General features: G+C 34.8%; 1 protein-coding gene across 1 annotated transcript in view; it reads left to right on the forward strand.

Annotated features, from left to right (window-relative positions):
* Window positions 1-1,223: 1,223 nt before the first annotated feature.
* Window positions 1,224-17,428, forward strand: part of LOC149777736 (steroid 17-alpha-hydroxylase/17,20 lyase-like) — a 31,386-nt gene continuing 15,181 nt past the window's right edge. The window contains exon 1 of the mRNA XM_089938783.1: window positions 1,224-1,658. Within this exon, the coding sequence (XP_089794909.1) occupies window positions 1,316-1,658 (343 nt within the window). The 5' untranslated portion in view covers window positions 1,224-1,315. The remainder of the gene's footprint in view (window positions 1,659-17,428) is intronic.

Here is a 17,428-nt window from a genome sequence, read left to right on the forward strand (position 1 = left end):
AATTCCTGGATCGGCCAACCTGGATATGTGAGAAATCTGTAATTTCCCGTGGGTAGGTGATTATAAGCTGGGTTTTCTCAAGTTCTTCCATACACTAGGGGGTCTCAAACACACTGCCCTCGCGGGCCGCATGTGTCATAAGAGATAATAAAGGTGGTGCGGCCCTTGGGCCATCGAAAATGACATCAGGCGGCCCTCATGGTGGTTTGAGTTTGAGATCCCTGCTTTACACAATATTCTCATTGGTCTATCATATACTAAACAATGACATTTAACCCATCACAACAACAACACCAACACAAAAAGAGGAAACTTAACAATTATGGCAAGCGCTATAAGCGTAAACATCACGGAGACGAATATAAGAAATTAATTTGCTTAAACACTTAAATAAGACAGAAGTAATTAAGTGTATTATATCTTGCAATTTCTATCTCTATTCCGATTATGATCAATATTAAGTCGATCATATTTTCTAAAAAAAAATGTGTGCATTTCTTGTTGAATATACACACATATGGACAACGAAGAAATTAAAGAATTTATGATCGAATGACAGACAATATGGACACGCACATTTGTATTCAACATTTTAAAATTTTAATTCTCAACGCAAGAAACGGAACTTCCAACTAATGTTGTTCACATCAACATATAACATATGAAACCTCCAGTTATGAAATAAAAGTTTCCCCCACAGCCATATAATTGAACAGATAAAATCCAAGAACACGACATAAGGATGAAACTTTGAACATTCGAACTAATACTTTGAAATTTCAGTCATCGATGTGTACTTCGAGAGTTTAAAGGTAACAACTCGACATAAGGAAATTTAATTTTCAAAACAATAAATCTGAAACTTGGCATATCAAATGATTTTTTCAACTCAAACATGTGAAACTGGCATTGCCAGTATACGACATTGCAATTTCAACCATTGCTATTTAATTCAACCGTTAATATTTTAAAACTACATATAGAAAACTGGAACCATCAACTACCTCTGTTTAATACCACAGAAAAGACTGAGAAACTCAACATGTGAAACATAACTTTCAAAACGACGACTTCGATTCAGCGAGTGAAAATGGAATTACGGATATGTGAGATTGACAGGTCAGTTCTTTCTTTCTCATTAGACTACATTTTGTCCACAATGGTACGTCATACCACATCCTAGATTTACAGACAACTTGTTCGCACAGTTATCTCCTGCAATGGATTGCAGTTTAAATTAAGTCAGGGTTACATAACCGCTGTACATTTTTAACACACCCAGAACAGTTGCAAGCAAGCTGACGGAGATATCAAAATGTTAGCAATATGGTTGGCAGTGACCATTGTTACTTTGTATGTTATCTACTCATACATTACTAGGGAGAAATGTATTGTCCCAGGTCCTACGAAATGGCCTGTTTTTGGATGCTTCTTTCAAATTGAATCCAGTCGTCTCCACTTCAGCTTTGACCGATGGGCTAAGAAATATGGACCAATAATGTTATGCAAGATGGCCGCTACAAACGTGTTTGTGATCAGCTGTCCTCGCTTGATCAAGAAAGCCTTTGCGGGAAAGGGTTTCTCCGATGTCCTGAATGACCGACCGGACACATTCTTTGCAAAATACATCATGGATGATTCAAAGGGAGTAATATTTGGTGAGTGCCTTTCTCTCCTCATCCTCCTTAATCTCTTTCATATTTCTCGTCCCCGCCTTCGTGTTTTCGACGAATGTTTTAATGATTTGCTAAAACTCTGTATATATTCATCCTCATCTTCATCCTCATCCTCCTCATCCTCATCTTCATCCTCATCGTCATCGTCATCCTCATCTTAATTCTCATCTTCATCTTCATCCTCATCATCTTACACCGGCGTCCATAAACACACAGTAATGGACAGTAGTGGAGATGAAAATACTGCAATGTAAGAGAAATTCCAGGACGCAGTAAATTAGTGGAACTAGTTTTATATGATTTATATATAAACCTGTTATATACTTATACCCTTACGTTACTCCTGTTTCATAATTTCTTCTGCTCTTCACTTCTTTATCTTTTCTTTCTTACATTTTTGTAGTGTTTTCTGTCTTGAGGCTTTTACCTATACCTCAATCTAGCTTTTTAAAGCCTTTATTCAGAGAAGATTACTTATGTAGAAAATGGAACTGTAAGACCAGTTGACGAGTACACAATTTCTAATCCAAGTTACTTTGCATTTGGTAATCATTCTTGCTCGTATAGATTTCCAACAGAAAATGGCCATCATTTTTTTAAATGCAGAATATTTAATGAAGCAATAAATGAACTTTATGGCAGATAATCAGTAATAAATACTGATTTTAATAAAATTGAATTTAGCAGTGAACTTTATACTGTACCAAACATACCCCAAAACAAAACATTTTGCTACAAAAGAAATGCAGAAATTATTTATCATTAACTGAAAAAGAGTCAGAAACGTATGTTTATCTTTTGTTCAGTCACGATTGTGATTTAAAATTGTACATTCCAGACCACCCCTCTGATTAATCCTTCTTTTATCCCTCTCGCTTAATTCTATGTATGTATGTATGTATGTATGTATGTATGTATGTATGTATGTATGTATGTATGTAAACTGTCCCGATTCTTTCCAGACCTCGTGCTTGTATGTTCATTAATTATGTCTATAATGGAGAAAAACTTATAAGTTGAAAAACGTATGACCAGTCTTTTTGCTCTGTATACACATTTGATCTTCTTGGCAATAAAATATGTAGAATAAAACAAAACATATATGTTGTCACTTGTGAATGGTATTTACTAATCTACCTTAGCAAATAATAACATGGAGTTGCATAGCTATGGAACTTAACATGTTTATCATCGTATTTCTGTCTCCATTTAAGAGATTCAATTTTACAACATTTTCATCAAAAATAGTTAGCTGATTTCTATTTTAGGACTAATGGCTGAAACGTTTTAATTGCACAACAAGCCAAAACTAGTAGAATATACTTTCATCAAATGCTGCATTCACACCTGTCGCACGTGTTTTTGATGTCCAATTTAACTGCACTTAGAATCCAGTACGTTGAGTAGGCAGTGTCATGTATGACAAAACATAATTATCATTTAACGACATACTTTGAGATGTAACGGTCAAAGAACACTAATATAATTGAATAGATGTAGGAAGAATATTGTTTGTTACATACTTGAATTGAGATCAAACAATAGTGTTTCTTTCCCTAATATTTAAACATAATGAAGAAAAATGTAACTACAAACTACAGGACTAAAACTGAAAGAATCGTGCTAAGCAGCAAAGAGGGTGAACATACCACTTTTTAGACAAGTCCGTTCACGAAAATAACGTTTCCTACGAAAATTAATGAATACAAGGTCAATAACGTCAAACCGAAGCCTCGAACCGAAACCGAGAGTTTCTCTAATTGGGTTAGTTTATTTTGTTATTTTATCAATGTCGTTCGTGCTTTTCAAAATTTGTATATGTTTTGTTTACCTACCCGACACTCATTTGTGGTCGCACCCTCCCTGCTGCTGTTTAGATAATGAATTTATATTAAAAGCTATTATAATGCCTCTTAATCCCGAACGTGAATCAGGAAATGAATTTTTAAAAAATGTATAGATGAAGCTACAGAAAATCTTATATATGAAATAATTCGACGTGACAAAACTGATTTTAAATCAGAGTTAGATAGAACTAATCGGCTTATAAAGATATTTTAAAAAATGAAAAACTAATGTATTTTCTTAACAAAATATTTTATTGAGACCTAAACGATTTCGCGATCGAGGATCATGCACATTTTTTGTGATAAATCCGTGTGGAATAGCTTGTGCTGTGAAAAGAAGGTTTTGAACTGAATCATACCCATATCTCCTGAAAACCAGGTTTGATGAATAGTTCGCAAACTATGTGTATCGACTCCATTAAACAAAATTAAAATATTACAGTTAACTCTGACCACTTTATATATTTGTAAATATCGCTAAGTAGCATAGATAATATCGGTGTGTTTATATCTGCCTCGAGAAAATATTCTAGCTGGATTTGACATTTTGTCTATCATCACATCATCATACACTTCTACACTATTACTAAATCCATCAAGATTATCTACAGATGGGGCTTCATCAATATCGGTGATAAAATCAATAATATCCTTGTCGTCCTCCTCCAACAATTTTGCATTTTCATTTTAATCTCTAAGCACCCCGTAGCATCTCAGATCATCTACGGATGGTGCAACTAAATATAACTTATCCCATTTGAGCCATCTCATTATCAGATTGAGTAATAATCGCGTCTTACCAGGCCCATGTGGACCTATGATAATATATCTGATAGAATTTGATAGCGATGGACGATGTTTTACTGGCTCTTGATTTATGTTATGTTCGATGTAGAGCATCCAGCCCACAAGTGGATTAACAACAATAATAATAACAACAACAAAAACATGCACTTACAGGTAAATGTGTAGAATGTGGTACAAATAAATATAAATTTACCTCTAATAATAAAATCGGTGGTGGTATCGCTACTTCATTAATAAAATTACCAGGAGCTCTATGGGTTAAATACCCAAGAGAAAAACATCTTGGATATAATTATTGCGGTCCTGGAACTCGCCTTGATATCCGACTTGATAAACAATCAACCAAGACCTGGATAGTATCCAATATATGCGATTAATCAGGCATGTCATGTTCATGATGTAGTGTATTAAAAAAAGATTTACAGCAACGACATATTTGCAAATGTGAAGTTAATTCACTCGTCAAATTGCATAAAAAATATATTCCTTAGAGAAAATCTTGCTGGCTTTCAAGTAAAATATGCGATGAAAAGTAAGCTAGCATTAAGTGCCGGTAATTAATCAACCAATTATTAAAATAATGAAATCAATTTATTATAGCCCACAAAATATTGGAAAGGTAGAGCAGCGATCAGTAAACTAGCTGATGCAGCAAATGTCTCACGGTCTGTTGCTGCAGATTGGTTAGCACGACAGGCAATATGGGAAATTTACCTACCACCAACTAAACAAATTCAGTATGCACACTTTGATGTCAGCAGCCCCGATGACGTTCGTGAAGCAGATATTCTATTTTTACCACACGATACTTTTAAAATTGGTCGGCGTCAATCACGTATATGCAAATATGCATTGACTGTCGTTGATGTTGCAAGTAGATATCAAGAAGCAGAACCACTATCAACTAAAACAGTATCTGAAGTTGTATCTGCTTTTGAACGAACTTACCAACGAGAACCCTTGCGATGGCCACAGTTTATATATTTTGATCCTGGCTTGGAGTTTCTTGGTGTAGTATTATCTGTGATAAAAAACACAACGTCAAAATCAGACAAGGACATACCACAATTCATCGTCATCAGGCAATTGTTGAACGATTTAACACTTGCTGATTGGTTATTTACATATCAGTATGCGAAGGAGATAATTCAGAAAGATATAAGAGCTCGTGAGTGGGTTGCAAGACTACCAAGTGTGATAGCTATGTTAAATAAAGAAATTACTCGTGCAATTTCTATGAAACCCATTAATGCAATTACAAAAACATATACCAATACAACGATATGATTCCTTTTCAAAGCAACCAGTACTAGGCAATGTGACTGTCAGATATTTATATGAACCTGGTGAACTTTGAAGATGGTAAAAAAAAAGAGCGATTGATCCTATTTGGAGTATTACCATGCATACGATTTTCGGCATGGTAAGATCCACGGTACACCTGCAATCTACAGACTATAATCAACTCTTTCTCAGCGTGGATTTGTACGCAAACAATTACAAGTAATTTGAAGACACACAATTGCCACCGCATTCACGTTTGTAAACTAGCATCTCGAAGTCGAATATATTCAAGACAGGTCTACATTTTCGCGTGTGACCAAAATTAATATTGATGCTATCTACGGTAAATTGTCTTGGATTATTATTTGAATACTGACACAACATTACTGTGTTACAGCTTGCACAATGATTATTGTAGCTGTTGTTTCAGAGTTATGATAAATTCAACATCTTTTCGATTAATCGTTAATTATAAATTCTAACTCAATATCATCTATAATCAATCTTGCACAATGTCCTTTATGATCATATGGTCCTAATTGGGTAAATTTACCAATTATACTTCTGCCAAGATCTTTTGTTTCTTTATTTTCAAAATCAGCTAAATCAGGATTTTCATCACCAGAAAAATTTTTTGCTGTGGTAACCAAACTTGTTTTTGCTGATTATATGATATATTTGCTTCATTTACAGCCAACATACTTTTACATCAAGCATATATAGTAACAAAGAAAAACAATTATGGTACACACATTTGTACTAAAGCATGCCTACCAAATAGGCATAACAAATCGGATGGAGATTTCAGCAAAACCAAACTTTTCGATACGAGCGAATCCAGTTAAATCAAAATCTATTAATGGTCTGTTTATCGCAAATATTGTCATTTTATTTGTTGAATGTCCAAATCTGTCAGAATATTTAGAACATTCTCCCATTCCAAGAAAACAAGAAAGCTATGTTAACCGTAATAATAATATCCTCATTAAAATCGTATTTAGTATTCCATACTCCACCGTTTCCGTATTCGACACAACTGAAATGGAAATCTCCAAGAAATTCTGATCGTGTAGGTCTCCACGAAATTTTCTTCTGAGCAAAATGAGCAGCAACAAAAGAACTGTAAAAGTAGTAGTTATTAATTGTTCAATATCGCCATTGGTATATTTCTGCGCATTTTTATCGTTTCTTCGTGGAGATATTCTGTACGATAAATATCTCCATTAGGTGGTAAAAATCGATCACAAAGTCCCTTTTTGGTACATCTAAACAGATACAGGATCGTTTTTACTAATATCTCTGATAACATCAAAAATATACCCATTTCATCGTTATAAAATTTAACACTTCGATGTCGTGGAAATATTGTTCCTGCAGATGTCCACGCTGTATAATTATGATCAATAATTTCAATCGGAGCTACTTTCGATTTATTTTTCGATTCGCATAAAATCGCTCCTGTTATTGTTTTTACTTTAATTTGGAATTTTAATTTCTTTTCTAATTCAGCAACATTATTTATTGTAGCTCCTTTATCCTTGACTGATTCAGCCCATTTGTTGATTTTTTCACGTCGTAGATCTGTTAGTTTATTTCCACGTATCGCGTTTGTAACATGTTCCTTTACTAGTTCGGCTACACAATTTATTTTCGAAAATTTCACTGGTTTGAGATCATGAACACTGGGTTTATCATTCAGCGAATATATTGCATAAATAACTGCGGTCACATGATACGCTCTTTCATGCTACGGTTTGTCAATACCAGTAAATATTCCTGGTTTGGAATGTTTATTTAACGTAAAGTAGTTCCAGTGTAAAGACGGACAAAGTCATGTTTGCCACAGATAATCCAAGTATCTTCTACTTTCACAATAAACTTTACTCCAAAAAGATATGTTCGATCATCGAAATAATTATTAATTGTTGCCGCTCGTTCATTGTTCATTGTAGCATCAATAACATCTTTATTGTTAGTGATTCTGAATGTTGATCACACATGAAATGTGCCATCTCTGCTAAATTCTTTCTTGGCGTCACCAACACTTTTAATCAGAGTTTCCGTCGGATCAACCAAAGCTCGCCTCCGCAAGTCAGGGGTTCTTTTATCAAGATTGAATCTAGATTTAGAAGGTTCAATTGCACATATTCTATATATATAGATTCAAAAAAAATAAAATAAATGCAGATGGCTAATGAAAGGTTCTACAAGTTGTTGTTGTTGTGGGGTTTAACGCCACTTTTCAGCACACGATAGGGCAGACAGGGCGGCCAGTGTTAATGGTGGAGGAAGAACCCGGGAAAACCCTGAAAAGAACCACCGACCCTCGAGAAGCAGTTCTACAAGTCCCTGTAACAAAGCCTGCGTAAGCGAATTCTGTAGACTTCACTTACAATGTGTACGAAGAGGGAGTTTTGGACTAAAACCGTGTTTGAAGTGTAGTGTTTGGGTTAGTGGACAAAATAGTTGTGTGTGTTTAATGTGCTGGTAAAGAATACAGAGAGCTGAAACTATATTATGATGAAAAAATAACACCTACAATAATGACAAGATTATAAAAAGTGGTGAAGGTTATCTCGCCAGATTTTCAAATAACTTTTAAGACGTATAATATTATATTAAATGAGCAAAATGAGTTTTTGAAAGATCCTATCATCAAGAAGTATGTTGCATCTCGAGATGGTTTAATCAGACACTGTCGACTGAAAAACCAGTCGGTTTCAATAATAATACTTGCTGGAAGGGGGAGGGGGGAGAAAAATAATTTCTGTCATCAATTCATATGCGAGTGTTATCACAGAGTAATCGAAATGGACAAGTGATTAATCATATCAACTGCAGTAAACTCGATAATTCCTTTGATAATTTGCGAGCTATTACATAAAACCAAAATAGCAAATTTGGAGTTACTGGGAGTGGTAAAATATTTGCAAATATGGTGGAGAAGTCTATAAATACTGAGGCTGGTGAAGAAAGAATATTTACATCGATAAATGCAGCTGGAAGAAATTTTCATATTCGCCCTCGTTCGGTGAAATATATCAGAGATAATATTGCCAGATCATTGTTTTGGAACAAATATTAACAAAAAATTATATTTCAGCATCTCACGATTGTGTTAGATATAAACAAATGAAGGGACATAACTCTGTCAAGCTAAAACTCTCTCCGGTAGAATAATTAAGTAGTTATCCCGCTTGCTACTGCGCAATAATATTTATTTTTGTCGTCATTCAGTACTTAACATGTATGTGTCTAATTAGCTTTTAGTGGTTTAACGTAAATTTGTAATATTTAAAATTAGTATAAGGGTATTTACACCTTTTAATTTATGCCCAAATAACTTTGTCATCGACAAAGTCAAGACAGAAAAACAATAAAATCACACGCAAATCGTTACACAGCTAAATTACTTTTAGATCTCTGGGTAAATAAGCTGCATACAGACCTACGTGTATCTTAACCTTGACAAAGTCAAGGCAGAAATATACGTGCCGATTATTTTATACACTGTGTTTGGAAAATGGAAATAAATCCACGCTGCAGTTTACAACATTTATGATTTACACGGTATAATAATAATCATTTGTCTGAATCCACCAGAGATAACTTCATAATAATTTCTGAATCATATATCAGTAACGTTGGTATGTACCGTAGTGCTAGCTTGGCTGATTTTCATGCTCGAGGTCTGGCGTGACTGACAAAATGTCGATTTTGGCGATATTTCGCGATTTTTAAAAAAGTGGGGGCTCCAGCCCCAAAGAAATTTTATGTACACCTCCTCACTACGTCGAACAACTTCGTGAGTGTGTTTTGCACTCTCCCCGGGTTTGATATTGTGTGTGTGTGCATAAAATTGAAATGCCTAGACAACCCTCTGAAGCTCTAAAATTTCGTTTCGTTTAAGGATTCGAAGGGGGGGGGGGGCTTGTCTATGCAAGAAATAGTGGAGCCTCCAAACATAAACAGTAGTGTGATGTGAGCACTCAATCTCACTGAATGGTACCCACACCAAAACATCAGAAAGAACGTCAGCCAAAAAGAAAAGCCTTGTGGGGCGGCAAGAAGACCATAATAAATATCTCACAAAAGGACCATATAAAAGGCACAAAGGCAAAGCAAATGAATGGACCCCAGGAAATGATAACCGTTCATCATGGCTACTATTTATTTTTGTTATCATGTTTGATAATCTGAATTAATCTGGGTAATATATCCATCAATTTGATGAAATTAACCATTAATCGGAAATAATATTAATAACAATAAAATCATTGATCATAAAATTGTTAACGAAACTAAAAATCTGATTTAGTGGCCATAAACTTCTTCATTATAATAAAAATAATGATATCCACTATTCCATGGATATTCTTTTCGATACTCTGAATCCTTGAAGAATATTTTCTTGTCCGTGAAGAATTCGTCGCGTTTTGGTTCTGATGATCCTTGATTATTAGGTGGAATTTCAGGCTATCCTAATACGGATTTAATCGATGAAGAATATTTTCCAACGATGTAATCTAGCGAATTTATTTATATCACAGCTGATAATTTTGGTTCGTGAATATTAATAGCTATTTTGGATTCTCTTCCTCTTGTAAAATATATTCTGCGCTGAAATTCATCGTTGATTTGTTCAATTTGATATTTGCCTGTGGGAATACCAACAACTTGCCAATCAAGAGTCCCATCTGTTTTATTTTTATTTGCAATTACCATTGAATTATTTGCTATTAATCCACCAAATGATTTGATATGATATTTGTGCAACTGTAATATACTCTTAATTGTCCTAGCAATATTTCGTTCACTGGAATCACAAATGGAACGTTGATGCTAAATTCAGGATTGGTTGAGCTTTCTGATTTCATCGTAGTTTTTGACGGAGTTGTATGAACGACAATCTGTTGCAGTAATTTGTTCGGATTGACATTATTATTATTATTATTATTATTATTATTATTATTATTATTATTTAAATACGGCGTAGATTCTATCACAGTCATTACTTCTTTGCAACTCTTAATCATCTCCGTGAACTTAATATCTGATATTTTTCCACCACTGAGGCTTGATGATGTCAACGAAGATAATTTGGGATATGCTAGCGTAGATGCGTGTACTTTTATCATATACTCATGCAATTTCGTACTTTTACATGCACATATTTTTTGCGATGATATTAAAAATAACGGCAATTGTTGTTGCAGCTGAAAGCACAAATTGTTACAATTGCTGGCGATATAATTGTTATTGTTGGTAATAATACGCCGGTTCCAGCGATAACAGAAGACGCAGAATACACAATTATGTCAACAACAACTACACGTCAGCGATATTTTTTTACTTTTCTGTATAATCGTCAACAGCATATTTTAGTTTTGTTTGCCATTCATGTGCTTGATTGTGTCTAAAACGTTAGACGTTGATTGGAATGATCACTATATTTTAAGTAGGTGGGAATGGAACTACTAATTCAAGACACCAATAGTAAAGCAAGAAGATTTTTTTTTCTTCGGGTTCCACTACAAATATTTCTATGTCGTTTTGCTCCAACATCAACAACATAGATCCAGAGAATCCAGTTAGTAGATAACGCCGTGGTATTATGGTGGATGTTGTAACTCCAAGTACTGAGAAATTGTATTTATCCGGTAACCTCAGCGAGATGTTGGATAAATTTACTGAGTGGTGACCATAATGCTTGTCCAGACGCTACTATAAATACTACACTGTTGGTAATTTTTTCTGTCCGAGAGCTTATTACCAATAAATGCCGGCTTTCCCAAAGAAAACATCAAATATTTCCATATATTCTTTTACGAGAATTCAAACATGTGTTTACGTGAGTAGTTTAATCAGATTTAAATGTGGTCATTTCATTATTAATTTGAAACTAACGCGTTCTTCATTGGAAGGTTCTTATTATCGATGTATTTCTTCCATCAAAACCAGTAATTTTATCATTTGACATATTGAAAGAACCAGTTATTGTAATACCGGATTTTTGTACTCGACTATGAATATTCTCTGATATCGTTGACATAGTAACATCAGGTTTAATTTTTCCATTACTATCAAACACAATTACACTAGTTTCAGTTACTCCGCTAATTCTAACGGTAATATTTTGCAATGAAAGATTACTCTTTTTTTCCTTGCTTATCCTGAAATACAACCACTTCCTTTGGATCTATATTTGCAAGATTTAATAATTCAGATATTTCGTTACTAATCTGTTTACTCACATTTTCATGAGTTATTCCGTCAGTTTCTTTTGTTTGTTTTTGTTTAGAAGAATATCTTCCGTAAATGTTAACCATATATTTTAAGATCTGTTTAAAACGATGGTGGATGGTTATACCGTCTACTTGTATACTCGTGCACGACTTTATGAGATCGTATTGTCGATGATGACACAGCGTCGATTACAGAAATTACGTCACGGCCACATATTGGCGGATCGGTTATTGTCTATGTTGGTAATGTTGAATACCAGACGGGGGAAGACATATTTTAAAAATTCTTTTGTTGGTGCTAATCCATACGAAGCAAAACAAATAATTTCACGTGGATCAATTGCGTATGTCACGTAATAAATACCTTGACCAGAGCTTCCATCGATTTTAATGATGCCTGTTTCAATATCGTTTGGTTGTTTTGGTAATTGGTGACGCATATAAACATCTCTGAAATGTTTTATATTTAATTTTTAGCAGCATTATGTAAATCAATAATGGACATAGGAAGAATCAGCGAAGTGTTCCTGGAAGTCTCAGAACTGTTCCGTACCTATGAGGGGTTTCTGGTAATCTTAGACCCTTTCCCTTATTTTTAGAAGTGTTTATTCCTTTTCCTGTTGCTTTCTGTAATGCTGACATTCCAGTATCAGTTCCAACAGCACCAAAATACAGCTCATTTTTTAACAGCTCTGTCTGCAGTGTCTGTTAACGCTGGTATAGCTGCAAGACCTGGGAATGTACCATCCGTTTTAATTGCGTTTTTAATAGCATCCGCAGAAAGATTCAGTCTAACACCGGTTTTTGATTGTTTGGCGTCATTAAAATGCCTGAATTAACGTTCTGACAATGATTTGTTTTCAACCTCCTGTGATCTAATCTTTTTTTAGTGATCTTTTTATTGCACAGATTTTTGCTGATTTCGATTGTAGCTTTTCAATCTGACCAGGAGTCAGACTGACACTAACATGATGATATGACATTATAAATATCATGAACGATTTAATTACATGTTTTCCACTGAGGCATTAATAACTCTCATTCGTCCATCAATACCTTCAACTAACATTGTTTGTCGGTTAGTATAACAGCAGTCGCTTTGTAAGTAACACCACCACCTGTGTTAACGCAAGCACGAAAGTGTATATCAACGACATATTGTCTAATTAAATCCAGGTATTCCAGCAAAAAGTAATAAATCGGATACAGTGTTGCAAAATCCAGCTGTGATATTTGTAGACCAGAATCAACATTTTGATCACATCCCATGAATGTCATCAAACGACGAAATACACGTGCAACATAATTTTGATCAAAATTTAATAATACTTCTTCAGACGGTTCTTGATGTCGGTTTATTCTTATGGAAACTTCACTAACTCCAAGTTTCTCAAATATTATTGAACTATGTTCTTGTCTAATTTACTCGTACAGTATCTTGGAAAGCAAGAAATATATGTCGTGGTGCAGAAACATCTTGTTGTGATGCTATGTGCCATGCAAATAAACCATCAAGTACACTTTGAACGCTATCTGTAGTCATCGTCAACCATGCTAATAATAATTTACCACCTGAGTCCATAAAAGAGAGTAATTTTTGTTCTTAAGCAAGCGATGGAGTCATTACCAGCATCCACAACGAAAGTTTAAATAATATTACTTTGCCATCAGCAGCGCCACCCTCATGCCAGATATCATCATTATCATCAACTTTTCGCACAAGCATGATTGTAGGCTTGGCTCCAAAACTAGCATTTCTAACAATATCTACTAAATCCAAAAAAATGTGACAATGGAATTGAGCATGAAAATCTTCTACGAATACCTTTCAGCATTAATCGACGCGCTGTGAATCTAATCTTTTAATTTGGCTTGACGCTCTGTAATATCGAAAATCCAGCTCCGGGTCAGTCTATCGTTCCAGTCGGTTGTGGATTAGTCGAAGTATCTAGCACTACTTTTACCTTAAGATGTGGTCTGTCATGGTCAAAATTATCCTTGACAAACACCATTAGAGGACCAGCTGATCTAGTATAATCATCTGAATATCTTGTAAGACCTAATACCGTTGTGGCAACGTCAATATTAGCCTGAATTGATTCAATCTCTTTTTCATCAATCATGTATTGAGCACTTCTGAATAACGCCATGATGCTTTAATTATTAACAAAACCAAGTATGATATTAACTCTGTGTGCTGTATCAGCGACGACGTCTGTTACAAGTTCTCCTTCTACTTCAATAAATGCCTCAGCAGGTAAATAAATATCTAGTTGTATCTTGAACTTGTAATTCGATTCGTACACGTTGATTTGGCTATCGTGCTTCTTAAGAATGATACTGATAATCACGACCATATCAAACGCTGGATCGGATATACGCTTGATCATTTTATTAGATATATTATCGTCTAAAACGAAGACCAATTCCTGGTTTCAGACTTGCATTTATATTTTTTCTGCTTCGAAAGACAAATCTGCTAGTTTCTTATTTGCAACTTGATTTATTATTTTACTGACATTTGCAGGCATAACTTCAGTGCTGGGTAATTTTACTGGCTGGTGTTTTCGTCGCATTAATTGTGCTAGTCTATCATTGACTGCCGAAAACGTTTTACTAGCAACATCACCAACAGCACCAATACCTTTATCACGAACAACGTCAATAACTTTCATTCCCAATTGTTTTGCAATCGGTATTGCTTTCGGGGCTGTCCTTTTAAAAAGACCCTGAACAACATCACCGAGTCCATCTCTGTAGGTAACTTTATATGTTGGTAATTGTGAATTTATCACCCTGACCATTACAGGTCCTCGTTGAGCATTATGTACGATCATCTTATTTTATTGTCACTGACCTAATTGTATACTCTCAATCACTGAAATAATCATCAACGACTTCATCAATGAGAGATCGATAAACAGAAATGTCCATGCTACCGCTTGTAAATAAATGTTGACAAATATCAGCTGCTTCTTTAATGATTTTTCGGGAATTATTACAAGCTGGTTGTCCGCCAATCACAATTTTTAGTCGTTCAACATCTGCAAGGACGCTATTTGGGCATGGGGTAATGCAAACAATTCCTCAAGTAACAGGACCACTTCCGGCTGTTTGTTCGTCCTCACTTGTTGTTATATCCGCTTTTTTTTAATTGGTGAAGAATGTAATTTCTTCAATAGTTTCTTAGTTTCTTTTCAGCTTTTGCTTTCTCAAGTTGATGCTTTATTTCTTCTTCTTTTTGTCTCCTTTCCTGAATTACTTATTCAGTATACTCATATACGTTCTGGTTAAAGATGACAAATTTATTAATATCTTCCAATCAGATTTTTTTATAGAGATTTAACATATTCGGATTTTACATACTTATCTCTATATCAATACGCGGCAATATTAAATACTTTGTCTAGGTCTTTGATATCGGCAATATAGTCGTACATTTATCTGTAATGTTAGTCCTAAATCTTGGCAGATGTTGTGGCTCATCTTCAGGTTGTGGTTGAAGAGGTCGCTGGGGTGGTTGAGGAGGTTGCTGGGGTGGCTGATGAACTGCTTGAAGACCACCAGCAGTATCAATAGTTAATGTTTCAAGAGTTTTTGAGTCGCCTCAGTTGCTGTAACAATTTTCTTTATCGGTTCGACAATTGGTTTAAATAATTGTTCTGAACCCTTTGCAAATTCTGCATGAGACTTCAGACGCGCTTGTAATTTTCATTTGACAGAATCACGGACAGGGAGATATTCGTTAACTGTCTCTGATCGCTCTTGAGGTAATCTAGCTACGCGATATTCCACTATTGATATAATAATGATTTATTTACCCCACATCCACACAGCAGCAGGGAGGGTGCGACCACAAATGAGTTTTGGATGGGTAAACAAAACATACAAATTTTGAAAAACACGAACGACAAAGATAAGGTAAGACAAAAACTCTAACCCAATTAAAGAAACTCTCCGTTTTGGATAGAGGCTCCGATTTGACGTTATTGACCTTATAATTTTCATTTTTCGTAGGAAACTTTATTTGCGTGAACGGACTTGTCTAAAAAGTGATATGTTCACCCACCTGGTTCTTGCTGCAAATGCAAGGTGGCGTACTGCAGAGAGCATACAGAGTTGGAGAAATATTTAAAAACAAGAAGAGCTGAAACAACAGAAGGCTCGTTCCTGGAATGCGCTTATAAAATGGGTACCTAAGAAACAGATTATCAGGAATCTGATTGGCAAGAAGACCTTCAGTGGTATCAAAACTGAAAGCTATTATATGGGTAAACAAAGACTTTACTAAATTAACTGACGGGCTAAATAGAAAGGGAAAACGGGCTATATTTTAAGACCACTGGGAAACTAGCCAGTAATCCCGTAGGGAGAAAAGGTTATTGGAGGGGAAACAAGTAGCGGTAAAAGAACTATCACCAATATTACGGAAAATGAAAAAAGAGACTGGAGAACCACACTACTTCGACTTGCTGCTAGAATTATTCTGTAGGCAACAATAGAAAAGTTTGAAAAAAGTTCTAAGTCACAAATGCTAGAATGGACACATATCTCTGTACTTTAACAAACAACGGGATAAGGACCCTGGAAACAGAAAAAACGGAACTGAAGAATACGAAGCCAGTCATCTTCTTACACAGGTTTCCAGTAAAATCCTGGTATGGGGATGCATATACTATCGAAAATGCAGGATTTGCGTAATGACAGAACACATGAAGAAAAACTTCCCAACAATTTTAGAGAAAGAAGAACAAAGCCATGTCGCAGAAATAACGATTTTCCCCACCCAAAAGGAACAAAAGGAGGAACGAGAGCAACCAAAACAGCTATGGAACTCAACAAAGGAAAAAGTATATTATTAGTATAGTGTCATTGAAAATGCTTTGAGCTGCCAGTGCAACCTTTCATTTGAATATGCAAACCACCTGTTATCTGTGTTTATCATTATATAGTATCTACATAAAATTCAAATTTCTTATACAATTTATCCATTGTTGTCATTCAAAAGAAAAGCACTACTTCCTTAATATGCTATCAAATGTGAAAAGGAAATATGAAATAAACGATTTGAATAATAAATAACACGTTCTCATGCGTATATATGTCATGATTTTGTAATGTTATCAACATCAATTGTAAAACCTAATTAATAACGGTACATATATTAAAGTCTTTTAAACTTGGTAAAGTAGATGTTTTTCAGTATTAATTGCGTGTTATCATTACCGTTATTATCTGATTGATTAATGTAGGTTACTAATTACTAATTGGTGATTTTTAGTCCTTAAATTAACATTCTATTTTTCCGTCTTATAAGTGAGTCTTTGATAAGATAATTTGACCAGCTCGATGTTATTAGTTGCCGATTGCATACTGGTATATATGTTGAAAATGGTAAGTGTAATGTAATACAATGAATCAAAGTAAGAAAATGTACGGAATGCCAGAATAACATGTTCGGTAACGAATTCCATTACCTCGATAACACAAATTTTCCATTCTCTCTCTCTCTCTCTCTCTCTCTCTCTCTCTCTCTCTCTCTCATTATAGTATTCATCTCAGCAAATTG

Source organism: Sinohyriopsis cumingii, chromosome 17 (assembly GCF_028554795.1).
Source record: "Sinohyriopsis cumingii isolate HCF-2022 chromosome 17, ASM2855479v2, whole genome shotgun sequence".
NCBI classification, from domain to species: Eukaryota; Metazoa; Mollusca; class Bivalvia; order Unionida; family Unionidae; genus Sinohyriopsis; species Sinohyriopsis cumingii.